Source organism: Onychostruthus taczanowskii, unplaced genomic scaffold, assembly GCF_017590055.1.
Source record: "Onychostruthus taczanowskii isolate IOZ18803 unplaced genomic scaffold, ASM1759005v1 scaffold64, whole genome shotgun sequence".
NCBI lineage: Eukaryota > Metazoa > Chordata > Aves > Passeriformes > Passeridae > Onychostruthus > Onychostruthus taczanowskii.
Genome location: NW_024504122.1, coordinates 1,495,356 through 1,521,656, shown reverse-complemented (window position 1 = coordinate 1,521,656; position 26,301 = coordinate 1,495,356). Strand labels below are relative to the sequence as shown.

Genomic DNA, 26,301 nt, shown 5'->3' with positions numbered 1-26,301 from the left:
TGAAGTAAAGCAGCTGTTGTATCCTACGGGCACAGATGCCTAAGATATGAACTTCCTGACATGATAATCTTTTTAATGTTTGAACAGTCAGAAAATATCTGTGTTGTGTTAGACAGAAACGTGGAAGTACTGTCTAGGATGGAGTCTCCAGCAGTGCAGAGAGGGGATCACTCTCCCAAACTTTAAGGCATCTCAGTGTAATTGCTGTGCAGGGAACTACAGGTATCCAGAGCAAAACTTCTCTTGGAGGGTGGGGGAGAGGCAGTGTCTGACTGTAGAATGTGATCTCTTCCAGGGATACAATGCTGCAAGCACTGCGATTTGTCACACGAGGAGCTGGTGCTAAAGTGGATGCTGCAATTAGGAAGAATATTAGCACAGTGCTGCTGGGCATGCTGGGACATGATGAGGTACTGCTTCTGCAAGCTGCAGAGGTCCCCTGCTGCAGACAGTCTTGTTCTTACATTTAAAATCTGAACTTTCTAAAAGAATTACTATCTAAAATAACTTATGGGAAAATTACTAATGATGTAGTCACAGTGAAGAATTGGAGATTCCTGACCAGTCCCTGGTAACTCTGAAAAGCCTGCAGTTTAATGTTTCCTTGGCAACTGCATATGTGGGTTTGACCTGCAGCTCCTCACTAACAGGTTTCAGGTAGCTCTGCAGTCTGGATTGGCTTTTTATCTTGTAGAAAGCCTGCAGTGCCTTGACTATGTGCACAGATGTGTTTGTAGCCTCTCAGGTGAGGTTTATCATTCCGTGTGAGAAATTTTGCAGATAGTGATAGATTTTTCTCCAATGAGAAGAAGCTCTCCAAGTTTAATATAGGGTTTTCTGTATATAGCAGATAGCAATGGTAACATAAGGGAGATTAAATTAATCATCTAATAATTTATTTTTATGTCAGTCTCTGCAACAGACATGAAACTGTTGACATGCTAGAAATAGACATAAATCTGGGGGAGAAGTGGACAATAATGGGGTGGTCACATAAGGAAGCCAAAATAGCAAAAGCCTGGAAGTGTTAAGTGAAGAGTAGTAAGAGTTTATCACAGAGACCAGCTCATACTGAGATGGCTAGAAATAACACTTTCAGTAAGTGAATCTAAAGTAAGCTCTTGTGAACTCATCTTTTGAAACACTGAATTTCATCTTTATGACTTTTAACAAATCAGAACTTAGATAAAATCTGTAATTCTTCAATCTCTGCTGGCTTTTTTGACCTTAGATTTGGTTTTAAGTTCCATTATGTACAAGAAACAATGTGAACTGAAAGAAATCCTCAGGGAGTATGAGTGAAATACTATTATTTATTTATTTTTTCCTCTTTATTTCCTGTCATCTTCTGACACTTGTTTTTCTTGCTGCCTGTCTCTGGGGTGTGTTGAGCTCAAGCCATGTTCTCTGTTCTCCCGTCCCCTGTCAGGATGCCACCCGCATGGCCTCGGCTGGCTGCCTGGCAGAGCTGTGCGCCTTTCTGTCCGACGACGAGCTCAACACTGTTCTCTACCAGCACTTACTGGGTAGGTGAAGCTGTTTACAGGACTGGAACAGATGCTGAAAGCAGGGAAGATTCCTTCTCAGCCATTGATTCAGGCTAACTTTGTGGCTGAATTTCTGCTCCGTATTTTCTTGTGCTTTTTGTTGCTCATGACTTAATTTGTGCACTCTGGTACACAGGGAGCACAGGTAACTGGTTGTCAGTTGGGGTTGCCCAGACTTTTTCTGGATTTGTTATATGGTGACTTGATAAAAGTACTGTCATGGCTGAGTGATTGCTGTTGTCAACACAAGGACAGTTGGACATGACAGGATGTTCAGGCAGGGTGGACAGGAGGGCCATCCCACATTTTGGGAGAGCACTGTGATCTTAGGTTGGCTGATGTTAATTGCAGGCCACATCTGATAGGTTCACATGCTTCTGGAGAATTAACTAATTTGCCTCCAAGTTAGAAAAAAACGTGTATTTCATAGGACCCCAGTGTTTGAGAGTGTTATGGATTACTCTCCCCCGTGGGCTTAAAGAGGCAGTCTGTTGGCTGGTCAAATTATACATGATTTTTACAAATTTATTAGAGGGTCAAAGCTTGTCTAAATTTGAACCATCAGAAGTATCTGAGTTGAACAAGAGAGTCACTTGTTTGTGTCTGCCTCCCTGCCTGCCCAGGTGGTGTCCTTGCCTGCCTGGAAAAGGTGTTGCATTTTAGCTCTGTCTGTCTGTCTTTTTGGGAGAAATGGAGGAAGCAGGGCATTGCTCTAGATGCTGCTCATTATTTCATTTTACGGCAGTGAATTGACAAGCTGCCAAAAGCCTCTCAGATGAAGAGGAGTAGATGGCAGGAGTGTGGCATTGTTCTGTTCTTTCCTCTGCAGCAGATGTCTCTGGCATTGACTGGATGGTGAGGCACGGCCGGAGCCTGGCTCTCTCCGTGGCTGTGAACGTGGCTCCTGGCAAGCTGTGTTCCCCAAAATACTACAGCAGTGTCCAGGAGATGATCATCAGCAATGCCACGGCCGACAGGGTGAGTGAGTCCTGCCCCACAGGGGAGTGCTGTTACAAGCTCTTGTTGGGAACAGTTTTGAAAGGTGTGTGAACATGTTCCTGTGTTACCAACCAGGACAAAAACCCCCAAGTGCCATCTGAAGATTCTCCCTTGGCTAGATGCAGTTTTCATGGTGAAATTACACAACTGTTCTGGTTCTTTGAGTTCTGATCTCTCGGGAGATGAAGATTATTTAATCTTTAACTGCAGAGTAGCTTTCATTTGGAGTAAATTACACTCCTGTTTCCCTAGAGAGTTCTCATTCACAGACCAAGTTTGCAAGAAGTGGAAATTACTCATTTTAGGAGTGTTGAATGAGCCTCTGGTGTTAAATGAGTAGTTTGGAGTAGGAATTTTGTGGGCTTGGTGGGGCCTGCTGCCTTATTTCTTTTGGCTCATGGTTGCACTGGAATTTGTTCATCATATTACCCAATACCATTAACCCAGTGTTTTTCGATGCTGCTGTTCTTTTGAAAGATGGGTTTAGCCTTCTGCAGAAGCTGACAGACCATGAGTTTGGTTTTAAAGGCTGTTGTTGAACTGGGCTGTAGTAATACCAATTCTTGTCTTTATGTTGAAGATCCCCATTGCAGTTAGTGGCATCAGAGGGATGGGCTTTCTCATGAAATACCACATGGAAGAGGGAAGCAACCTGCCTCCCAAACTTTCCAGCCTTTTTATTAAGGTAAGAGTTTTCATGTTAGCTACCTGCTGCTGTTCTTGTGTGATCTGTATCTCTGTTTGACCTAACTCATGGGTGGGTCTGTCAAGTCCCTGAAAATCTAGAAATTTCTTTTTGAGGCAGAGTGTAGATAGAATCACTGTATCATCCTGCTTTGAAGCTGTGAATGCAACACTGCCATCCCTGCTCTAACATGGAAATTTGCTTTTGAGCCTTCTGTGCTGAATCTCAAGTCTGAATCTTATAAATGCATTTTTCCTTTATAATAGCAAACAGCTGGCAGAGAGGCAGAGAAGAGTGTGAGGAAGCTGTCAGGTTTTTAAGATTGCTAAAGGTCAAACAGCCTTTGCTAGAAATGTATCAAATACCAAAACTCACCTGACCTGAGAACATTGAAGTTAACATCTTTTTTTTCAGTTCATTTTGATTTAAATATTTTTCTTCAAAATTCCTTTACTGGTTGGTTGTTTCTTTTGGTGTGTGGCTGTGGTTTTTTGGTTTCTTCAGTTGCCTGCCCTCCCCAAACCCCACCATACACTTGCGTATCCCTCTTGGTAGACAAGGATAGATAGAGAGGGGTGATGCTGCAGCATGTTACATTTTCAGGTTTTACATTTCTTTTATATTTTCAGTTTACTTGAAAAACTACCAAACATACCAAGTTGACATGATACAGGCCAACATTCTTCAAAGCAGACTTTTTGTTTCAAGTCCAACTTTTCTATGTTAATATCATAGTACTCTGTTAAAATATAAAATATCACACTTGCCACAAAACCTTTATCACCATATTAATAATGCACCTGACATTCAGATATTAGCTTTCATGTTTTAAAAGGATTAAGGTTAAAATACAGAACTCTGATTCCTTGAATTTTGAAATCCACTGTTAAAATGCACCCAGTATTCCAACCAGAGACTGGTTTGGCTGTTGCTGCTGAGTGAGTGTGTTGTAGAGGTGCTGACACTATCAGCTTTTCTGTGCTTAGTGGTCGTTATCATTTCCTGAGACAGTTGAGATGAACATGTGATACTGTCATCGACTACATATTTAGAAATTTTCTCTTGAAAAGTTGTCATGTTTTCAAGGTATGACCGTCTCTTACACAATTTAGTTGGACTTAATTAGTGGCACGTGTGTATCTTGTGTACCTGTGAGTTGAAAACTGTTTGCTTTTCTTAGCACAGTTTTAAATACTTAAATTAGGAAAAAAAAATAACAACTACTTCAAATATATGTTCTTGGATATATCTGAATGTAAGTGTATCTTTGTCTCCTTCAGTGTCTTCAGAACTCATCCAGTGACATAAAGTTAGTTGCAGAAAAGATGATTTGGTGGGCAAATAAAAGCCATCTTCCCCCACTGGATACTCAGACAATTAAACCAATTCTCAAAGCACTTCTGGACAACACAAAAGACAAAAACACCAGTGTAAGAGCCTACAGTGACCAGGCTATTGTCAACCTTCTGAAGATGAGAGCGGGTGAAGAAGTGCTTGAGGTATGAGACATATAAAAAAAGACCATAATTGTTGGTAGTAAGGCTGTGTCACCTCATTCTGCATTTGTCTGTGAGGTGCCTGCAGCCTCAGAATGTGCTGGAAGTCTCTTATGAAATAGATGAAGTGGGACATGCTCAATTTTTTTTTAGCTCTTCAGCAGCATTCTCATGCTAAGCTCTGAAGAAATCACCAGCACCTGTTCTGTACAACCTTACAGTGCAGCATTAACAGAATCAAGGCATTTAACATACCCCCTTAAGCCTTGTCTGTGTTGAGTTCCCTGAGCTGGCACTGATAATTCATTGCTTTAGTCACTTGGATGATCACAGTGGTGCTAGGAAGTATTTAGGATAGACCACTTCTTGCATCCATTTCCAGACCTGTTTTTTAAGTCTGACCTGCCTCTGGATAGTTCCCATGTCTGGAATTGCAAAACCAGCTGGAGACTTTTGGGAGGTTTGAAAGATTTTAGTTGCTGCAGTGCCTAAGGCAGTTACACTCACTCTGATTTTGAATGGTATGTTGTAAGGAGTTGGTAATTGTTGCTGTCTCCCTTCCACAGTCAGTTTCCAAGATTCTGGATGCTGCCAGCCTGGAGCTTCTCAATGAAAGCTGCAGGAGGTCCCTGCGGAAGCTGGCTGGGCAGGCTGACTCTGAGGAACAGATCGATGACACTATCCTGACGTGATAAAGCTCCCGAAGACCAGGAAACACTGAACCAACCGCTGCATCAGCATTTCAACTCCAACACCTATTATAAATGTTTTCATTTTTGAAAATGTTAATTCTGATGGGATTTCATGAAAAGGACTCCCAGAGAGTATTTTAGTATCAAATATACCAGAATAGCCTTAATTAGACCCACACTAGATGAAAATTAAAAATTTGGTCCCCTTTTTGAAACAGATAATGCGCAAGAGACAGACATACTAACCAGTACTGGTCAGCTGTGGCCAATTGTGAGATGTGGCTAGAGCACATCAGGCTTAATCTCTGGTGACAACTATTTCCTTTCCAGGGTCTGTGCAAAAACTCCAGTACTGGAGATATTGTTGGTTTTTGCACGCACCCTGGGAGGCAGGAATAGAACTCAGTGAAAGTTCAGTTGTATTGTTTCTGTGTACTGCTAACTTGCTGCTTGTGACGGTTCTGCAGACTGAAAATCCCTGTAAGACGAAGTATTTAAAATAGCCTTAGAAATCACAGATGCGAAAGGGGGATTAAATGCAGTCTGTTTAGAGAAGGAACATTTAATAAAGGCTCTGAATTTGATCCTTCTGATGTAAACTGTTCTTTTTACAAATTCATTTGTCAACAAACTGTGATTTACCTTTCAGACCTGTTTGTTCTAGGGCATACAGTTTGTAGAGTGGACAGTGCTGTGATCTGTGAAAACCTTTTGCAGAACTGAGGCAAGACAGGGTTTAAAGCCAAGGCAGAACTGACATTTAATGAAATTTGTAAATAATTACTCCTGTTCATTTCCAAAGTATTTTTGACTACAGACAGCTTTTTAGTCACCCAACTCGCAAAAAGTCCTTTGTATTTATGTCTTCAAAGGCTTCACAAAATACTTGGCATTAGGCCTTTTGGTCAATGAGTTGTGCTGCTCCAAGAAAGTTTTATTTTACCTGGCCACATATATCTCTCTTGAAAAAAAAAAAATCAATTTACTAGTGGATTTGGTGTCACTTAATGGAAATGCTGAAAATCCTGTTGCAGAATACAAATTTTTAGAAGGCTAAATGAGCTTTACATTTCATGTAGAGCAATAGCTACGTGAGCCTTACCTATTTTATGAAACTCACAGAAGCTGGTTGCACCTGAGAAGACAGAGCCCTAAGATTTGTTATTTCATGTGGGTGGGGTGTGTGTACATAATCTTCCCTGCTTGTAACTCTGGATGGCTCAAACCATGATGAGGGGAGAACACACAACACATGAAATTTGAGAGCTATCTCTCTTGAAAAAAAAAAAAAAAATCAATTTACTAGTGGATTTGATGTCACTTAATGGAAATGCTGAAAATCCTGTTGCAGAATACAAATTTTTAGAAGGCTAAATGAGCTTTACATTTCATGTAGAGCAATAGCTACGTGAGCCTTACCTATTTTATGAAACTCACAGAAGCTGGTTGCACCTGAGAAGACAGAGCACTAAGATTTGTTGTTTCATGTGGGTGGGGTGTGTGTGTACGTAATCTTCCTTGCTTGTAACTCTGGATGGCTCAAACCATGATGAGGGGAGAACACACAACACATGAAATTTGAGAGCATGAAGTGGAACCCCATGGGAACACATTCTGCTCGAAGGGATTTTCTGATTGTTATGGCAGTAGCAGCAAACACAAGAACATTTTTATCGTGCTCATGCCTCAAACAGCAAGACACAATAGTGAGCAGGTCTTGGGAGTGCTGTGGTTTGTTCTGGTCAGAAGTACAAAAATCTGACAAAAGGTTCTTGGTGCTGTGTCAGTTCCCAGCCTGTGGTGTAGCATCCTGACAACAGATTTGCTGTAGGAGTTAGTGGAAGGAGCTCGGGAAATCAGCTATTTTACCCTGTACCTAAGATAGCCTCAGCTCCCACTAAACCATTCTTTGCTGACTGCCACACAGTTGTTTATATAGCATTACAGGATGGAGATTCCATAACCTCTCTATGCCATCTATTTTGTTATATGAACTTACCAGACTGTCAGAACTTACCTCATGTCTGAAGAAGAAGAGTTTTCCTTGCTGCTGCTTGAGTGCATTACTGCTTGTCTGTTCCCACAGACATTGAAAACAGTTCATTTTTGCAGTGACCACATCGTCACTTCAGTGTCCTCACCCCTGGATGAAATAAATTTAGATTTTCTATGTATTTCCTTAGAGATTTCCATGTTTTCTAAACTTACACTGCTGCCCCTCATGTTAGTTTGTTTCATTCTGACTGCTCTTTGCCTCCAGGTGCCCACTGCTGGCCCAGGTCTCCTGGGGAGTTGTTTTGCAAGCCCCACGTAACAAACTCAGCTGTGCACCCCAGCACAAGGTCTGGGTGTTCCTTTGTTGCAACACCACCATGTCGTGGACATGTTTAGTTTGTGATCAGCTGTGAAGCCAAGGTACAAAATGGCTCTTCAGTTAATTATCTCTTATCTTGTATTTATGCTTTGGATGTATTTCTACAAAACTGCAGCATTTCCCAGTTGGTCTGATGGAAACTGTGTTCTATTTCATCACGTTTAGCTGCATTCTGAAGGTGGGTTTTAATTCAGATTGTTGCCTTTTGAAATACTTGTGAATCTGAAATCCTCTTAAAACTACATATTTTGCACTGAGTTGGTAATACTCAAGAGTGAAAACTCAGCTAAATACTCTTCAAGATTTGGCACTGGGGCACTGGAATGAGTTTCACCTGTGATGAATTGGCTGTGCTTTGGGATCCCAGGAACAGCAGTTAAACCATGCAATGCAAAAACCTTTGCTCTGAAACACGTACAAAATTTGATGCCACTCAAAACCTACTAAGTAGGCGTCAAAAAGCTGAGTGATTGTACCCCATCACTGCAGCCAGGAAGGAATGAAAAAGTGCCAAGTTTTGGTGAAGAATGGCTATTTGAGCTCTTGATCAGGAGCACCTTGGCTTACCTATTCTGATTCCAACTGATGCTCCACATAAACATGGGAAAGAAAATTACAGGTAAATGAAGCCTTTTTTATTAACTTGTTCATTTCATCCAGTAAGATATTCTATTATTTTGACAACTTATATTTTCAACTTAGGTAGCAGCAAGTGGAAAGACTCATTCATCTTCCCAAACAGCACCTGATTTTCTGCACTCAGCTTAGTTGTTCCTGAGAGGGAGGAGTAAAAGGTAGGTGCTCACTTGCATGTGTGGAGAATATGCTGATTTTTCAGTCACAGTGAAATACTTAATTTGGATTTTGATAGCTACTTTTTAAAACTATTTATACACTGCAGTATAATATATCAGAGATAAAATACCCGTAATTTTTGCCACAACATGAGATCTGATAAATTGATTGTGCCAACTTGGAGACTAAAGAATTAATTTTTTTCTCATTTCAAATGTCTTAAAAATACCACTTGTCAGTAAAAGATAATTTTTCCCTACAACTGATGGTAATAACATCTTTGAACTGTCAAGCAACTGTCTCTGAGTGACAGCTGAACTGTGTGTATTTCAAGAAGATCAAAAAATAATTTATGAGAGAGGTTTAAGCTTACAAGGTGCTGAAAATTACAGTGGAAGAGAGACAAATGTAAAAGCATAAAATATTCAAATATTTTGATTTTTTTTTGATTAGTCACAGTTCTTACTGTCCATTTTATTTGGTAACATCATGACACTTCATGAGCTTAAAAACAGAAGTAAGAGGAGTCACTGTCATTTTGGGTTTGAGCTGGTGGTTTGTGTGCTGGATTCAAGGGATTTCCCTGCAGCTACAGTGTCCTCAGTTACTCTGGTGGTGCTGGATTGCCCCAGTGCTTGTCTGGGGTGAGTGATATACATCTATATCTATCTATCATCTATCAATCTATTTATCTATCATCTGTATCTATATCTATGGTGTTTAAAATGCATGAATTGCAGTGAATGTGAGCTGAAGGTCACATGGGTGGATGCCAGGATATGAGGACCTTGACAGGGTGGACTTTTGAAAACCATAATATGTTTTTGAAGGTTAAGATTAAGAAAGGTTTATAATTAAGTGGAACATGACCCACTAGACCAGGCTGCCCCAGTCCCCACCTAGCCTGGCCCTGGACACATCCAGGGATGGGGCAGCCACAGCTTCTCTGGGCAAACCTGTGCCAGGGCCTCACCGCCCTCACAGGGAACAATTTATTCCTAATACAGTCTCACTTATAATCTCTAACAATCCAAGTTATTTAGTGCTAATATATCTCTTCCCATCTGGATGACAATGCATGTTAGTAACAGGTTTCATTCAATAATTCAAACTTGATCTCAGGAGTTCAAATACCAGTGAGAATGGTTTTTTTAAGAAAAATTAATCAGAGCAAAACCCAGCACTTTTCTTGTGCTGTCTCCACTTAATAGTGGCAATCACCTAAAAAGTCACCACAGTCTGGCAGAATTTGTGTAGTCAATGTCTGTGCAATCAAAATCACTGATGACTGGGAGTGCTTTTGAACTGCAGATGTGGGCTGGGGACGGTGCAAGCACAGCTGCTGAAGGGCGTGAGGCCAAGGCCCTTCCTGAGCCATACTCAGGCACATCTCTGGATTAAAAACCCCAGGCATTTAATTTCAGACTAGCCTGACTTGCCAGGCCTGTGACACACACCTGGGCACTTCATATCACTGCTGTGGGGCTCCTCACCTGCGGCCTGGGCTGCGCTGGGAGCTGTTCCTGTACCTACACAAATCGCTCCTTTGCAGCGGAGCAGGGAGTGCTGCGGCTCCCTCACGCCTCTGACACTGTCCTGGGGGCAGCATCGCTTTCTGCAGCGCCCTCACACGAGCACCTACGGGGATTAAAGGGGAAACACGCGCCCGACGGCGGTCTGTCGGTGGCTCGGCACGGGGGGAGGACAAGGTTGCCGTGGAGGGGCGGCGGAGGGCGGCCGCTCCCTCACGCTGCCGCCATGGCCGCCGGCGCGCGCCGCCCGCCCCCGCTCCGCCGCCCGCGGCCGCGCCCCGGCCATGGCCCGGGACTACGACCACCTCTTCAAGCTGCTCATCATCGGCGACAGCGGTGAGCGCGGGCGGCACGGCCCGGGGGCGTGGGTAGGCCGCTGGCGGGGTGGCCGCCCCTCGGGCCGTGAGGGGCCGGGGTGCGGCGGCGGGGCCGGGGCGGGGGAGCCGGGGACGGGCGGCCTCCTCCGCCCGGGGCACCCGCGGTGCTGTGCTGCCGGCGCCGCGGCGCGGGGCTGAGCCGGGACCCCGCGCTGTGTGTGAATGGCGGGGCGCGTTCGCTTGGGCTTCGGGAGGTTTTATCTGATGAACCTGCGGAACTGGCTACCGCAGGATATTATGGTAAATAGCTTGGCTGGGTTTGGGAAAAGGCAGATTAGACACGTAGAAGCCAGGACAGCACCGGCAGTGCTGCCGGCATCAACCTTAGCGAGCGCATGTTTTGACGGCTCCCACTAATCTGTTGCTGGGATGGGGAGGGAATTCCCTTCCCCTGTGACAGGCGGTTTAGGGATCGATGGGAAGGGCTGGCTGCCCTAAGGACTGTTGTTTCCAGTGTGGCAGCTTGTACGTTTTAACAGCCATTACTATCTTAATTATTTCTTAAGACTTTTTCTGTGCTTCAGCCTGAAGTCTCAGTTCTAGGGTTCCTTAATTTTTTAAAATAAATCCTGGAAGAGCTGGTAGCTTTGCGTGCTTCTTGTTATAGCATAGGATGCAAATATCTAAAAACAGGAGATAAAGATGTAGTTTGAGGTGTGTTTTGAAAATAGACCTTTAAATACTTCTGCAGCAACCTCAGAAACTTCTGGAGAGCTGAGCGTGTGAACTGTGCCAGTGTCTGGTGCTTTGGTCTGGGTTCCTAGGAATTGGGACTGGGAGGATTGCTGCCGTCGGTGCAGCTTGGTGTTGGTAGCACTCCAGCAGCTTACAGCTGAATTTCCATAAACTGGAGAAGGGTGCATCCACCCTCTTCTTTTTACAGAGGTGTGGTCCGTGGGGCGGCAGGTCCCGGCATGCAGCGAGGCACAGCTCTTGATGAAAGGCTAATGTTGCAGGATCTTGGCAGTTGTCACCTTCAGAAGCTTTAGCTTCATGTAAAAAAATGGTTTTTTCTACACTAAACTGTGTCTGCATGAAGGGATGTAAGGAAGGAGACAGGACAACAGCTTCAGAGCAGCTTAAACCCCGGGCAGTTCTGAGAGCCTTGGATTATTGCAACCAAATGCTGCATTCTGAGTAGAGCAGTGGCTCTGTTGGTTGCTGATGAGTTCCAAAACTGTTCAGGCAAGATAAACAGGATGGTGAAAACTCTGAGGAAGACTTCTCATTTTAAACAATTAAATAAATTTTGTCAGCTTAGTCTTCTTGAGCAGAATCCCTGTAGTGTATCCAGTGAAAGGAGTGTTGTGAGAATTGTCAGGCTGCTTGTGGTTCTTTGCTGTAATTAAATCTCACTATGTAGTTTGACTATTGATTTTTCTTTGGTTTTGTTTTTGCTAACCCCAACAGGATGGCTTTGTCCCTGCTTGCACTAAACAATTTGCTTGCCTTGTTTGTTGACATTTATTCCCTGCAATAGGAAGTGGACTGGTACTGGATAGGATAATTCTGTCTCATTTGCTTTCCCCTGTATGCAAATCTGTCAGAAGGGTAGTAGGTTTGTGTGTTTTTAGAACAGGTCATCTTGAAAAGCTGCTGGTGATTTTAGCTGTGCCAGATATTTAAAAATAATACAGATGATCTGTGCTTGGCATCTGCTTCTTTAATTCACTCTGCTGTTCAGTAGGTCTTAGAATCTTGTCTGACACTGAAATTTACTTTTCATTTTAATTGTGCAAAGTCAATAGGCCTTTTTGTTTTGTTTTGTTTCATTTTGCTGTCTTCAAGAAGCTGAGGGCCCTGCAAGCCTTCTGTTGAGATCTTCAGACAGCTCTGTGTGGGAAGTGTGGGGTCACCAAGAGTGTGGTTTCTCTGTGCGTGAACAGTGTGGGTCAGAGGCAGTGTTTGTTTAGTGAGATCGTTGTCACTGGGAGCGTGCAGAACTTCCTGACTTCGGGAGCTTTCTTCTCTCTGGAAGCTGCCAGCCTGCTGGGAGCCGTGCAGCTTGTGCAGTGGAGGGCAGTGTGACAGAGCAGTGTCATGTGCAGCTCTGCAGCATCGCCCAGGGCTGCCTGAGCTCGGACATGGTGCTGTGGTCTGACAGCTCTGTGGCTTCTGGCACCTTCCTGCCTTTCACTGAGCTGAAGGCCAAGGCTGCTTGGTCAAGAAGCACAGCACCTGCTGCTGAAACATCCTTGTTTTCTCTTAGTTTCTTACTTGTTCTTAATTGACTGGTATTTGCAGAGCTTTAATTCTTGCTAAATAATCAGTCCTCTGAAGTACAGGAACTGCTCTGCTACCTTTTTTGAGCTCAGATGTATTGGCTATATGCATGCTGTAGCTTTGTAATTTTTAGTCCCTTTCCTCTTTTCCTCCTTAGCTTGGTAGCAGTGAGGAGGGAGCATGGCTTCTCCAGATGGCTGGTGATTTGAACTCTGCAAATGAGACCTGGCTTACTGTAATCATGCAGATTTTCAGGCTCGTTTTTATTTTTTGTTGGTAGCTGTTTGTCACATGCCAATAGCTGAGAACTGTTTTTGCATAGCCTTTGCATAGGTCTTCTGTTAAGAAGAACTTGCAAGTTATAAATCATCAAAATAATTACCTTGGATAACTTCTACCTGGAAAGATTTAATAGATAATTACCTCCGTGAAGTTGAATTTTCTATTCAGGCCATAGCAGATTTATTTTGGGGAGAAAGGGTCATTAACAGCAGAGATGTTATGCAGAGACAACAACGTGGAGGCATTTAGATACCCAGATTCACTTGGGTGGGTGTGCAGGAATGAGTTTCTTACAGCTCTTGTCTGAAGCACTGTGAAAAATGCTTCCCTGCAACAGGGTGTGATCAGGGTGCAAACAATCAGTTATGGAAAACCTGGATGAAGAGCTACTCAAAGCATTTAGAGGAATCTTTCATGGCACATCTTGGCAACAGGAACAGCTTCAGAAAGGTGTGTGTCCTTCCTGTGAGATGTGGAGCAAGGCTGTTTTGGATGGCAGTACAGGACAGTGATTCCCAATTCCTGTTTGGTTTAAGCTTCTGTTAGACTGTGGCCATGCTAATGTGAGCTTTGTAGTAGCGAGCCCTGGTGTGATTGTCAGAGCAGTCCAAATTCCACACAGAATGGGAGGGAGGCAGTGGTGTTACTGACGTCACACATGATGTGCAAGTGGAATTCAATAGAGTGCTGAATTCAGAGCAGTGTTCTGAGCACTTGTTAATTCACAGGACATGCTCGGCTTTGGCTGTTTCCCTAGCAGATGTAGCTGCTGATTGTAAACTTTGTTTTAGTTACTGTTCTTCTCTGACCTCTTGAACTGACCACAGTTCAGAAGCTGCTGCTGGAGGGTTTGCTGAGGAGGGAGGGCACAAGTGCCCCCTCGCTGCACTGCTACCAGGAGCATCCTGAGTCTTGGGGTGACTGTGCTTAGTCAAATCTCCAAGAGAGTGTGGAGATGAGCAGTCAAGGTGCAGGGTAATAAATGATGTGCTGATTTTTATGCAATGGATGGTGAAAATACTGTTATGTTCCTGACCCCCAGGATGACTGTATTGAAAGATCTGCTGTGTTTGTTTGTTGTAGGTGTGGGCAAGAGCAGTTTGCTGTTGCGTTTTGCAGATAATACCTTCTCAGGTGAGTGGTTTGTTTCCTTCAGTAAATGAAATGCTCTGGGTTTGCTGCTGGTTGGTAAGGAATCTGTATTTGCCCACTGATAGCTGTGCTGGGAATACATCATGCTTTTAACTTTGCATCTCTTGGTATGAGCCTGTACAGGCCATCCTGCCTGATCTTCACGTGCAGCTGGAAATCCCTGAGCATTGAAGTACTGAGGTGGTTCCAGAAACAGCTTAGGTGGTCTGGGCTATGCTGTACTCTGCAGATTTCCTATTAGCCATTTGGGATTTAGATTGATTGAGTATTGTGGTAAACCACTTACATTTGTGATATAACCAATTTATTGGGAGGAAACTCCTAGAACAGACTGTATTCAAAATAAGTGTTTCCACAAGTATTTAAAGCAAAGTGTTGCCTCAAAATTTTCACAAGTGAAATGCTCTCATAGTTACTGTCTATTTCTTGAGATATTTGGGTGCATACTCTTGATCAATGGGATAAGAAAATAATAATTTTATTTTGTAACACTGAGCTTTAAATTTTAAAGGTGGCATGGGGGAAGTGGTTTTATGGCTAGGAAGAAAAGCTGTTAGCTGCAGATAAAAATATGTAGATCGGCATGATATAAAGCATTTTAAACACTAAGCAGATACGGGGCTCTCCTGTCCAGTCTGAGAGCTGCTGCCAAGTAGTGTTCAAGAAGTGTGCTTTGGGACATCCAAAATAAACAAGACTTAGGTTCTCACTTACCCACGCTTTCCCTCCAGGCAGCTACATTACCACCATTGGAGTGGATTTTAAAATCCGGACAGTTGAGATCAATGGGGAGAAGGTGAAACTCCAGATCTGGGACACAGCTGGCCAAGAACGCTTCCGGACTATTACATCAACGTGAGTAACGCCAGCCTTTGTGCTGTGGAGCTTTGGGTCTGGATCTCGTAGTCCAGAGTCAGGGTTTAGCTATTTAAGTGTTGCAGTTGATTAACTAATGATAGCTGTGTGGTCTGTGCAGTGAAACTTCTCTCAGCTGACTGACTGTGGTGGTATTCTGGCAAGGTTTGGAACTGGGATTTCAGAGTTCCTCACCCTTCTATGCATTTTTGTGGTGACTTTGTCTTATTCCTTTGCTGCTGGTTTCCAAATGGTAGAACAGGAGTTATTGGACTGCATATAGTAGACAGCTTGTCTCTGTGCCTGTCCAAGTTCGTCCTCTGAATGCGCTGCAGAAGCACAGAGTGCAAACCCTCTGTCAGTGTCATATAACTAATGAACAGCTTGAAGATTGAAGAGTAGGATTTCTCCTGGTTTTCCTTTAGGACAAAAGCTTTAGCAGCTATCTTTGTGTGGAGTTCTGCTGAAGCAGACGCCCACAAGATATTAACCTTTTCCTTGGTTGGAATTCAGATACAAACTCATTGTCCTTTTGAACAGCATGTGCAGAGCTTTTCCTGTTCCTGAAGAAACCACACCTAGAGCTGCGGTGGTGGGAGCTAAGAATAAAATGTGTTTGTAAACTGATTGCAGTAAAAGTGGACTGCTCGTGGGGGGAAGAGGGAAAAGTGCACTTGGAAATGGAACTTTTGTTCCTTGGGTTTTAACCAAAATAATTCTTGAAAGATCCACGTGTTTCACTTGGGTCTTTCATGACTCACTTCTCCTTTGGCTCTTATTTAAGAGGAGGATAATTTTCAGCTGATGAATTGATTAATTTGCTCGGACCTGAAAATAATGAGATTGGTTACATCTGTGTTATGTCTAGAAATGGCAAAGTTGAACGTGATGTGCGCGCCGCCCCTTTCCTCCGCGCTCCCATACGGATATTACTGGGTTACTTCCATTGTTTCTTAAGTGTTTAGCTTGAAAAAAACTGGGTTGCCTCTTGTAAGGTTCCTGTGTGTGACATCACTTCTTGTTGGAGCGCCGCAGGCAGTTTTGGGAAGGAAGTGGTGAGGGGGAGGCAGCCGTGCAGTGCTGCGGCCCTGTCAGCCGTGACAGGCGAGTCAGAGAGCCCCGATTACTGCTGAGTCAGCAAATGGCCTTCCTGTTTGCAGATTCCCGGCGCGACTCGGGCTCGGGAATGAGCTTTGGGTCGTGGGGCTGATGCCAGCTCGCTTAGAAAGCCATGGTGCATCCAGCACTGAGGAGGGAATACCAGCAAAGGAGGATTCCTGCTGTCAACGGGCATAGCTGCGGATCGGACCTTGCACGGTGTTTTATGTTAATGCTTTTCTTGACTAACATTTCAAATAGATCAGCTGAAATGGTTTGAGGCATTTGTGCCGTGACCTCTTGAAGTCTGCTGCTACTTCCTTTTGCATTGTTTTTTGCCCAAGTGAGGCATATTTTACTTAGGGGGATCTAACATTTTGGGGTTTCTGCCTTAGTGCTGTGGTGGTTACTGAGTGGCAACTCCATGGTCAGGGAAAAAGATCTCCATTTTTTGCAGTTCTGAGCAAAGAAGTTCATGTGTCCAAGTGCATTTGAAGTGTTGAATAAAATGCTTTGGGAATGCTGATTATACTGGGATGAGGGCTCTTCTTGCTAGTTTGGCTGTGCCTGTGTAGTGTTCCTAATCATATCACCTATAAAACCAGGCCATAACAAAAGTTAAATTTTAGAAATGGTTCTGGCTGGCGTGGTTTGTTTTTTTTTTTTGGTTTTTTTTTTTTTTTTGTTTGTTTGTTTGGTTTTTTGTTTGGTTTTGGTTTTTTTGGTTTTTTTTTTTTTTTTCCATTTATTGGCAAAGTAGTACTGTAACTGATTTATTTGTCCTAAACTGACTGGCAAATCAACTAACCTTGCTTGTTATTACAAAAGGGCTTGGCTGTCAAATCATGGGAGGAGTGTGAGTGCCCTGTCAACAAAATGTAGTAGTCTTCCTAGTCTTTGACTAGATTGAGGTTTAGACTGAAGTTAAGAATATAAAAGGTGCTCCTTCAGTATTACAGTAGGTCAGGGAGTCCCTTTACAGTGAAAGGCAGAGTTCAAATTGATGTTGAGCCAAGCTTGGCAAGCAAGCCTGAAATTACCCATCTGGTAATTACAGTAATAGGTTGGTAGTGCTGCTGTGTGGACTTAGAACTGCAAAATAGTAGAGGTGGTAGGAAGTTAATAGAGGAAAATTGGGAAACATTAAAAGATTGTAGTAGTCTGATTTCACGTGACTGTAGCTACAGTCAAAAGCTGAAAAGCAGAATAAAACTGTTAAGGAACAGAAATCAAATTGATCTGGAGTATTTTACAGAAGCTCAAGAAAATTTCAGACTAGGAAGTATAAAGTCAGCTGGTTTTATTGTCTGTTAAATGTGAAAATACTGGGATAGCTGGTGCCTTCTGGGAGGAGAGGCTGATCTGTGTGAATTTGGTTGCCATGGAATGTCATCCAAATTAAATTTGATTTAAATTCACCAGGGATTTAGCATGCCAGGATGCAGCTGTATTAGCAGGAATACTTAAAATGCATGAACAGCCAGTCCCTGTACTTGATTTCCTCTTGTAGACAGGACTACTTTGTCCTGATTCAGGACTGTGGGTTTAGGATTCAAGCTTCACATAATGGCTGTCAGACGCCAGCTCAGGATGAATAGTGATAGCAGAGGGACCTTCTGCCATGGTTTCCTGTGGAATGGCATGTTTGAGAGAGGGATAAGATCTTTGAGATGATAGAATTGCTGTGTCTTGTAAAGCAGATATGACTAAAAGGCTAGTAGTTAAAAGACTGGTCTGACTGACAATAGATGTGCTTCCAAGAACTTGAAAGAAAGATGAGTATGAAACTAGATTATTAGAAATCTCTGGAAATGGTTAGGATTCTAGATGTATGAAAAAACAAAGGAAATGTGTGCTACAAAGTAGTGAAATATGAACAAAGAAGCTGGATTAAACCTGTGCCCTGTCTTTCACATTTGGCAGTTAAATGTTTTCCTGAAAAAAAACAACATATTGGTCCTACTGGACCAACACAGTGTCTCTTTTAAATCTGACTTAGCTACTGCTCCATGAAGCTGGTTGTTACAACTCCAGATGTTAGTATTGGGCAGCAGTTGCTAGAGGGAATAGGAGAGCTTTCTCACTGGTTTCTTGCAGTAGGGAATGCCCCAACAAGTGGCAAATGTTCCCTCGTGTTTCCCAAGGCTGTGTTCAGGAACATGAGGGGTGGATGCAGGTGGCTGAAGGACACATTGAGTTGGGGTAACCCCCAGTTTGGTTCTAGTGGTAGAACAAGCAATAAGGTGTTTATTTCAACTTAAATGTTGGTTTTCTTAAGCCTTTTCCACTCCTAAGCTAAATGTAAAGCCCCTAGGTCTAGGGACTTCCAGCTATGTGGGAGATTGTTGGCTACTGCCAAGCATCCAAGGGTGTACACAGGTCAGGTTTGGTTGTCTTTCACCTCAGCAGAATACTTTCATGGATACTCTTAACATGAATAACTAGTCTAGAACTTATTTTTTCTGTATTTCATGAAGGTATTTCCTCCAGCAGATGCTGGCTTTGAGGGTTTGCAGAGTACATGGCAGGGCACTCCCACCACACAGGACAGCCAGCATCAGTCTGTGAGTGCGAGGCTCAGATTGAGGACTTCAGGTCTCTTCTGCTTTCATTTCTGTGGTCTCCATTTCCCCAAAAATGTGGATGGGAAGGAGATAAGACATTCTTTCCCTTGTGTCAAAGTCTCAACTACCTCTTGGTTGCCAAAAGCACAAAATTTACACCTACTCCTCCCTGAATGCCAAAAGCCCCATCTGTTCTCTACTCGCCAAAGCCCACAACCTGTTATAAAAGCAATTCTGCACTGCATCATTCTGGAAGTTGAAGTATGGGATAGGATAAATCAGTTTTTGTTTTCTAGTACTGTCCTGCATTTGGGGCTGGAGAAGCTTCGCTGTACTTGTTAAGCCTAAAATGTTATCTAGGATGCAGAGCATCTAACAACTGATGGAAAATAGCATGACCAGCTTTTTGAGAAAAAATGTGTGCTATGGGACTTAAGAGTTCGAGAATAACAGGTAGTCATGGTCTTATCTCTCAGGCTTATCTCTCTTAGTAATGCCAGCCAATAGAGAAAATGACATTTTAGTGTAGATGAGGGGTTGGCAACCCTTCTAGAACGATGTGCCAGACAATTTTCTGTTCCAAAAATAGCAGCAGTGTATGCTGGTAGGCACGCGGCAGGAGTCAGGGCTCGCTGTCTTGCGCAAAGGAAGCTGTTTCTGTTGAGGGGTTGGCAATATCAGTGGCAGGAGCTCCAAGCCCCTGCAGGGTTCCCATTGCCCTGGTGGTCTCTGCTGCAGGGTCCAGCCCACAGCCCCCATCCCGGGAGCAAAACGCGGTGCTGACGACGTGTCAGGAGTGGGATCCGCACGTGCAGGCTGCCCCTTCTCCACTCCCCGACATCATATGCTTGGCTTAGAAGAAAATGGAGGTGCGTGGGCAAGGTAGGAGCAGCAGGAGGCTCTGCTGGGCCCCTGGTTGGGCTGACAGGGACGCCAGGCTGGGCTCGGTGCGCACAGCAGAGTGAAGCAGCTCTGCGTAGGCGCAGCTGAACCACTGCGCTTCTCCAAGGGCTGAGTGTTGTCTTGGCAAATGCAATGCTCAGTGTTGGGGAGGCAGTGGTAGGTCAGCCTGGGGGCTGCTGAATTAAAAGACTATTAGGTGATGATATGGGAGAGCTTGAAGATAATTGGTTTATTGCTCAGCTGAATGCAGAGAAATGCAGAGTGTTGGGAGGACTGGGGATCTTTCCCTTTCTGATGGTATCACACAAAACAGGATTCATCAAACCGGTGTGCAGGGCATGCTAGTATCAGGAGAGGACGGGGTTTTTTTGCTACACGTGGATCCAGGCCTTGGAGTACTTTTCCCTCTAAAGGATCCAAGTTATGAATAAAGTTGTGTTGTAATCAAGTAAAGCACAAATGCAGTGCTGTAGCAAGTTTTGAAGTTGTTGAAAGAACTGACTGTGAATGGACTAGAACATTTGAAAGCCCAGGATTTCTTATGGGCTGGCAATATGTATTTCTTCCCTGAGTTACTTCTTGCCAAGGGAAGCAAATGCACAGCATAAATCACTGGTGAAACGTGGCATGGGAGAAGTATTTGAGTGTCTTCTGCAAGTGCCCAGTAGGAGCAGACTGCTCTACTGCTGCAGAGCATCCTGGAGGAGCAGTGGTTCCCAGGGGCTGTCGCTGCAGGGGATCAGGAGAGGAAGGTCTGTGACTCTGGGGGTGATCTGTGCATAAAGGCAGGTGGCTTCTCTTGTAGAAGGATGATGAGGCTGGAGGTGGGAAGAGACAGTGACTTGCTTAAGCACTTCAGTAGCAAAGTGAGCTGAAGCTTTGAGATCTTCTCAAAGGAGTGTTTGGGTTAGATTCAAAGGTTTTGAAGTTCAAAGGTGTGTTTGCTGAGTTGGAGAAATCAAAGAGGAGCAGAATGGTCACAGTGGACATCTCTGAAGTGCAGTGGATGTACTGCAAGAAGTGCTTGTGATAAGGTCTAGGAGTGCTGTCACAGTTTAAAGGAAAATCCTCAATTTTGTATGCTGGTTTCTTGAATTTGTTTTATTAAAAAAAATTAATATTGATCAGAAGAAAGAGAAGAGGATGAAAGGAAAAGAATAAAGCTACACATAATATATAAAATGCATCCTGATGAAGACTTCACTGTTAAATGTTTCCTGTTTCAATTGCTTTTTATTTTTTGGGTCACAGCTGCTTAATTTGCAATAGGGAATGTACTTGGTAGCCTTATGATTGTGGCTGGAAACTGAGAAGGTAGAGCTTGCTGGTTCTCTGTTTAGCATTTTCATGGTGCACATACTTTCTGTCTTTGGTAGCTTCGTGCAGGTGATAATGTTGGAACCTGAATTCAGATATTTTCCTTGCATATCAGACTTGTGCATCATCTTTTAAAGGTGCCAGTTGCCCAAGACTAATGGCAATAAACTGAAATAAAGCTTATTTTTAATGGCTAAAGGTAGCAGAGTGTATTGAATGCACATATGGAGTCGATCTGTTGAGTAGGAAGGTGTGATCAGAACACAGTCGCTCAATAAGACAGAAATTTTTGAGAGCTTGAGAGAACTGTGACTGAAGGTTGAGTATATTTGGAGATCTGCTGAAATTTTAGTCTGTAAGTGATCGTTCACAGATAACAGAATTACTGCAAAAACTTGATGTGGCTTATACAGCCCCAAGGATGACATCACAGCCAGTTCTGAGGATGTGCTGGGGGTACCATTGCCTTTGGTCCTGTAGCTGGAAGACAGCATTCATCTTTGAAGGTCTTGACAACCTGAACAAGGAAGGTTTTAGAAGACTTTGGACTTGGAAATGTATTTGTGTAGAGTGAATGAGCAGGGAGCTCTGTAGCTTTGGAGGAGTAGATGGGATCAAGCTGTTATAAAAGAGCTACGTGAGTCTCAATGGAAAGAAAATGGGGGCACTTGATTACCATAACTTGAGGATTTGTTGTGAATCCTGTAGAAGCTCAGTGGAAGAGAAGGTGATACCCTGAGTTAACATGTGCTGTCCTTTTGTACCCCACAGGTATTACAGAGGAACACACGGGGTCATTGTTGTCTACGACGTAACGAGCGCAGAATCTTTTGTGAATGTAAAACGGTGGTTGCATGAAATTAATCAAAACTGTGATGATGTCTGCAGGATACTAGGTAGGTGATTAGGGAATTACAGCATCTTCTTTAGTGGGCTGGCCTGCTGAAATACCAAACTGACTTTTATTCTCTTTCCTTTTTTAGTGGGCAATAAGAATGATGACCCAGACAGAAAAGTGGTAGAAACAGAAGATGCCTATAAATTTGCTGGGCAGATGGAGATCCAATTGTTTGAGACCAGCGCCAAAGAAAATATTAATGTGGAAGAGGTAATATAATATTCAGAAGAGTAAAGGTACAATGATTTAGGGATAATGGTGTGGGAAGAAATAAAAATTCCATTCTTCCCATTGAGAAAGAAAAAGTGCTTGTGTGAGCTGCAAGTCGTAGGTAAAATGTCAAAAAGAGACATGCAGCTGTTTTTGGAAGAGTTGGGGAAGCAAAATGAAGGAGCCCACACTACATGTTCAGTAGTTTCACAGTGCTCATGTATTAGGCAGGAAAGACTTGAGAATGCTTGTAGGAGGTAAGACTGCCCAGGCTTCACTCCTGGTCTCAGTTGCCAAACTGCTCTGGTTTTATTAACTGGTTTGGAAAAAGGGATAGAGGTACTGTTTAGCTTGGGAGTGGGTTGGGAAAAGATACTGGATTTCCACTTGGGCCCTGGTAGGTTGGGGAAGGTCTCTGAAGCATTTTTGAAACGTACAGAAAAGGGGAATGGCTTCCAAGGAGCCAGCCTGAGTTCTGGGGTGGTCTGAGTGTGCTTGTTTCTCTTGCAGATGTTTAATTGCATTACAGAGCTTGTCCTGCGAGCAAAGAAAGAAAACTTAGCAAAGCAGCAACAGCAGCAACAGAACGATGTGGTGAAGCTAACGAAGAACAGTAAAAGGAAGAAGAGGTGCTGCTAATGCCCCTTCCCTGCTGCAGAGACTCTGCTCTCAGACAGATCAGCCCCTCCAGCTAGACTCGGGCAATTCCACTGGGGCAGGCTTTGGGAGGACTTTCTCAGTTTTGTGCCGTTATTTAAAGATTATTTTTTCTCCATGTTTTCTATCAAGAGGCGCTGGCACCTTCCCACTGCAGTGCCAAGAAGGTATCGGATGGAATCTTGCCCCTCTCTCCTCCCCTGCTCATTCCAGTGCGCCTTGTAGACAAGAAGGACGTTGCCTACCAAGTGGACTAATTAACCCAAGAGTTTGTATATAATGTATATTGCTTTAACCAGCCTCGCCTCTCTGTTGTCGCTTTGGCTTCTGCCTTCTTAATGTCAACCAATCATGGACTGCAGAGTTCATCTTTTTAAAGAAAAAGCTTAAAAGTTCTTAATTTGAGTTGGCCCTGGGCTGGCAGCCACTGCTTCCTGGGGCCTCCAGCTGCATTTCTCTTGGGCTCCAGGCTGGCATCTGGTGCCCCTGGGGCCCCTGGCTTCTCCTGGAGACCCAGGCTTTTCCTGGGGCTCGGGCTGTGTTTTCCTAGGTACCAGGATTGCAGGTGTTGCTGCTGGAGCCTGGGGTTTCGTTTCACCAGCCCCTGGGCTGGCAGCTGGAGCCTGGAATTTCAGCTTGCCATCATCCAGATTTGTGGCTGGATCCTTGGGTTTCACCTCCTTGTGCTGCAGCCCAGCTGTACCTGTGCTCTCCTGTAGTTTGTATCAAGATACTGGAAAACAAACTGACCTGCAGAAGTGGGATTTGTTTGGATAAAACTTTTTTTTTTTTTTAAAGCAAAGTTTAACAACTTTGACCTCTGCTTCTGGTTCTGCCAGTGTCCTAAGTGAGGGTCCATTTCTTTTGAGAAGAACAAAAATCATGTGATTCTGCCAAAAACCCCAAACTTCTCCTTGTTGCCCTGTCCACAAATAGGCAATCTGAACGTGAATGTGAATTTTGGTGGCAAAGCTTTTGAGACAGAAAAGGCATGAAAAAAAATCCAGCTCTTCTTATTGATGTGTGAATATGAAAGCTGCAGGATCATTCCCAGGATTCTTCAGTTAGGAAGGACGACTGCTGTTTAATGCAAAGAAATGGAAAGCTTGCTTGCTTGGGTTATGTGGTGGTGGAGGATCACACTTGGAAACAAACTGGGCTTGCTGTGCTCAGCAACATTTTCCTGGCCCTCGTCAGCCTTTCTGGGAAAACAAGGGCTCACTTCCTCAGCCTGAATAGATGTAGTTAAAGGTGGAGAGTGTATGTGTGTGTAACTAAAATATCAAATGTCTGGGCTGAAAGGACATGCTCAGCACCTGAATTATTGCCTAAATAATATTAAAAAATAATTTTACCTTAACAGGCATGGAGGGTATGACTTCCTTTAAGGCCTTGAAGGTGGACATACTCCATGTGCCAGTGAGTGGCCCTGTGGAATTGCTGGCCTTAGTTCAGGAGGATTTGATTCACCCATGTCCATGAGCTTGGAACCGGCCCACTTCTCTCCCTTCCTCACCCTTTCTCCAGGAGAGGCTAAATTTTAGTCACTTATTTTGCCTGCATTTTTTTAGATTTTTCAGGTTGTGGTAAGAGCCCTGATCATACAATCACATCACAGTCAATCACTTGAAAGACTTTTTCTGAAGTGCAAACAATGAATGTGTAACACGTGGGTTTTTAATGGGTTCAGGTGCTGGGGCTGTGGATCCAGCTGCCTTCCCCCACCTCTTTTCTTCACATATCCTGCAGTGGTAACCCAAGAACTGGAGTGAGCTGGGCTGATGCTGCTGGGTGAGCTCTGATCAGTGGTGAGAGGCTGTGCAGAGTGGTGGCTTAGGTCACACCAGTCCGTCCTGCCTGCTCTCCAGTGTGGAATGTGGTGTGTGCTGGGAGGAGCTGGGCCAGCCCCTGGAGCTGTGCTGTGGGGGTTCCCCCCTGCAGATTGAGGGGCCCAGCTGTGTTGCTTTGGGAATCTTGTTGGTAGCTGTGTGCAGATCTAGGAGGGAGTAACTTCATATAGGCAGAAGTAAAGAACATGTCTGAATTTACTGGAAATGATGCAATAAAATGAGGAAATGGTGCACCCAAGCCTGGAGTGTTCTCTTATATGGAAAAATTGGTCCTCTTTGAGTCCAGGTTTTTGTGGCTGTAGTTGGAATTCTGTCAGTCCAGGTCCAGCTTCCTGGCTTAAAGTGGGAATTTAATTTTTTTTTTTCCCAGAGCTGGCTGTAGAGGAGCAGTTACCTCTGCTCTTGCCATCACTGTTCAATTGGAAGGGGTGGGGACCGTGTCTCTAGTGGTGCTGATGTGAAGTTTCCTAAATGTTGAGCAATGGAATGTCTAACTGGTTTGCTAGGATTATTTCTGTAATGAAAGTTTCTAATTATGCTTTTTAAATAATTTTAAAAAACTAAAAATAAAGGTTACAAGCTGCCAAATCTTTTTTTGAAGCTCTGTTTCCTCTGCTGTCCAGCACCTGGAGGTGGAGGGTGGCAAGCCAAGGGTGAGCTCTGCTGCTGAGTGTAAAGGGTGATTTCCTGAGAGGGGATATTAAAAAACCATAAGTAATGCTTTCAAATGTTTAGTTGCTGTTTTAGTTTGAATGAAAGAGGAAGGTGGAATGGGTAACTTATTTCTGTGTGAAGTGAGATGCCTGTGATTGTGCTGTAATCCTTTGTCTTTCTGCTCAACAAAAAGTATTGAAAAGCTTTGAAAGCTCCTCCTCCCGAGGTGACTGAAAGCATCTGGAGTCTCTCCTCACTTTCCCAGCAAATCACTGTGTGTGTAATTAATCTGTGCAGGAGTGCAGCCGTGGCCGTGCCCTCAGCATCCCCTCGCCCTGCCCAGGCTGCTCCTGGGGCGGCAATGGAACCCTGCTCTGCGCCCTGCGGGAGGAGCAGCAGGAGGGGTCAGAGCTGCTGCCGGCGGTGGCTGTGTCACTGTCCGTGCTTGCTGCCTGATCCCCTTCCAGCGTGAGCCTGCCTCCACACCAGGGCCAGTAAAGGACACAAATGGCTGGAAGGTGGGATGATTTACCCACCTTTAGGAGTTCCTGTGCACCAAGAGATGCAAATGTTTCAAATGTTTTTGCCCTGGCCCCTTCTCCCCTAAGCACACACAGGGGCTGAATTTCATGGGATGATGCAGCACCAAAGATGCTGTTGGGTGTTAAATGACAATTCAAAAAACGAGCTGGTTTTGCAGCTGGGCACAGTAAAGTGGTGAGAGCTGAGACAGTATCGTATAAATGATGTTTTATTCTGAAGAGAACTATTTACAAAAGAAGTAGAGCATTGTTTTTACTAAAAATATGCCTTTATAGATTTTTATAATATGTATCTTATAAAAACCATACATTTATTTACATGACTGCTACATACAAAAATTACAGCACTGTGGTATATGTACATATCTATAGGTACATTCTTTCTGCTTGTCCCTGCTGTGTGCTTTTTCCCTCTCAATCCAAGGGAATCATTGCTGCAGCACCCAGACACTTCCTTTCTTGGCTTTTTGGTTCAAACATTCTTGCTTTTTATAGCTGAGTGGGGAGGAGAGAGTTTGCCTGATGGAGAGGCATAGCTGGAATCTACCATTCTAAGTAGGACAAGTGCATGTGGCCCTGCCTGCAGCCTCACTTCCTGC

At 43.9% G+C, this 26,301-nt stretch overlaps 2 protein-coding genes across 3 annotated transcripts in view; both read left to right on the top strand.

Moving 5' to 3' along the window:
• Positions 1-6,003, top strand: part of GCN1 (GCN1 activator of EIF2AK4) — a 38,026-nt gene extending 32,023 nt beyond the window's left edge. The window contains exons 53-58 of one of the 2 annotated variants that reach the window (XM_041420346.1): positions 296-410; positions 1,430-1,526; positions 2,377-2,525; positions 3,127-3,231; positions 4,512-4,730; positions 5,294-6,003. In XM_041420346.1, coding sequence (XP_041276280.1) covers positions 296-410; positions 1,430-1,526; positions 2,377-2,525; positions 3,127-3,231; positions 4,512-4,730; positions 5,294-5,419 — 811 coding nt within the window. In that variant the 3' untranslated portion in view covers positions 5,420-6,003. The remainder of the gene's footprint in view (positions 1-295; positions 411-1,429; positions 1,527-2,376; positions 2,526-3,126; positions 3,232-4,511; positions 4,731-5,293) is intronic. The other variant, XM_041420347.1, reaches the window with a different exon arrangement.
• A 4,356-nt stretch (positions 6,004-10,359) lies between these two features.
• RAB35 (RAB35, member RAS oncogene family) lies at positions 10,360-24,744 on the top strand. The gene is made up of 6 exons (XM_041420440.1): positions 10,360-10,456; positions 14,086-14,136; positions 14,886-15,009; positions 21,663-21,787; positions 21,875-21,999; positions 22,510-24,744. Exons 1-6 carry the CDS (start codon positions 10,405-10,407, stop codon positions 22,636-22,638), a joined length of 606 nt encoding a protein of 201 aa, XP_041276374.1. The 5' UTR covers positions 10,360-10,404; the 3' UTR covers positions 22,639-24,744.
• Positions 24,745-26,301: the final 1,557 nt, after the last annotated feature.

What these genes read in the sequence shown, in the direction of transcription:
- RAB35 (XM_041420440.1), top strand. Translation starts at nt 10,405, where the DNA reads ATGGCCCGGGACTACGACCACCTCTTCAAGCTGCTCATCATCGGCGAC. An exon ending in GCTCATCATCGGCGACAGCG is followed by an intron (nt 10,457 to 14,085) that starts GTGAGCGCGGGC and finishes TGTTTGTTGTAG; the next exon opens with GTGTGGGCAAGAGCAGTTTG. An exon ending in TGCAGATAATACCTTCTCAG is followed by an intron (nt 14,137 to 14,885) that starts GTGAGTGGTTTG and finishes CTTTCCCTCCAG; the next exon opens with GCAGCTACATTACCACCATT.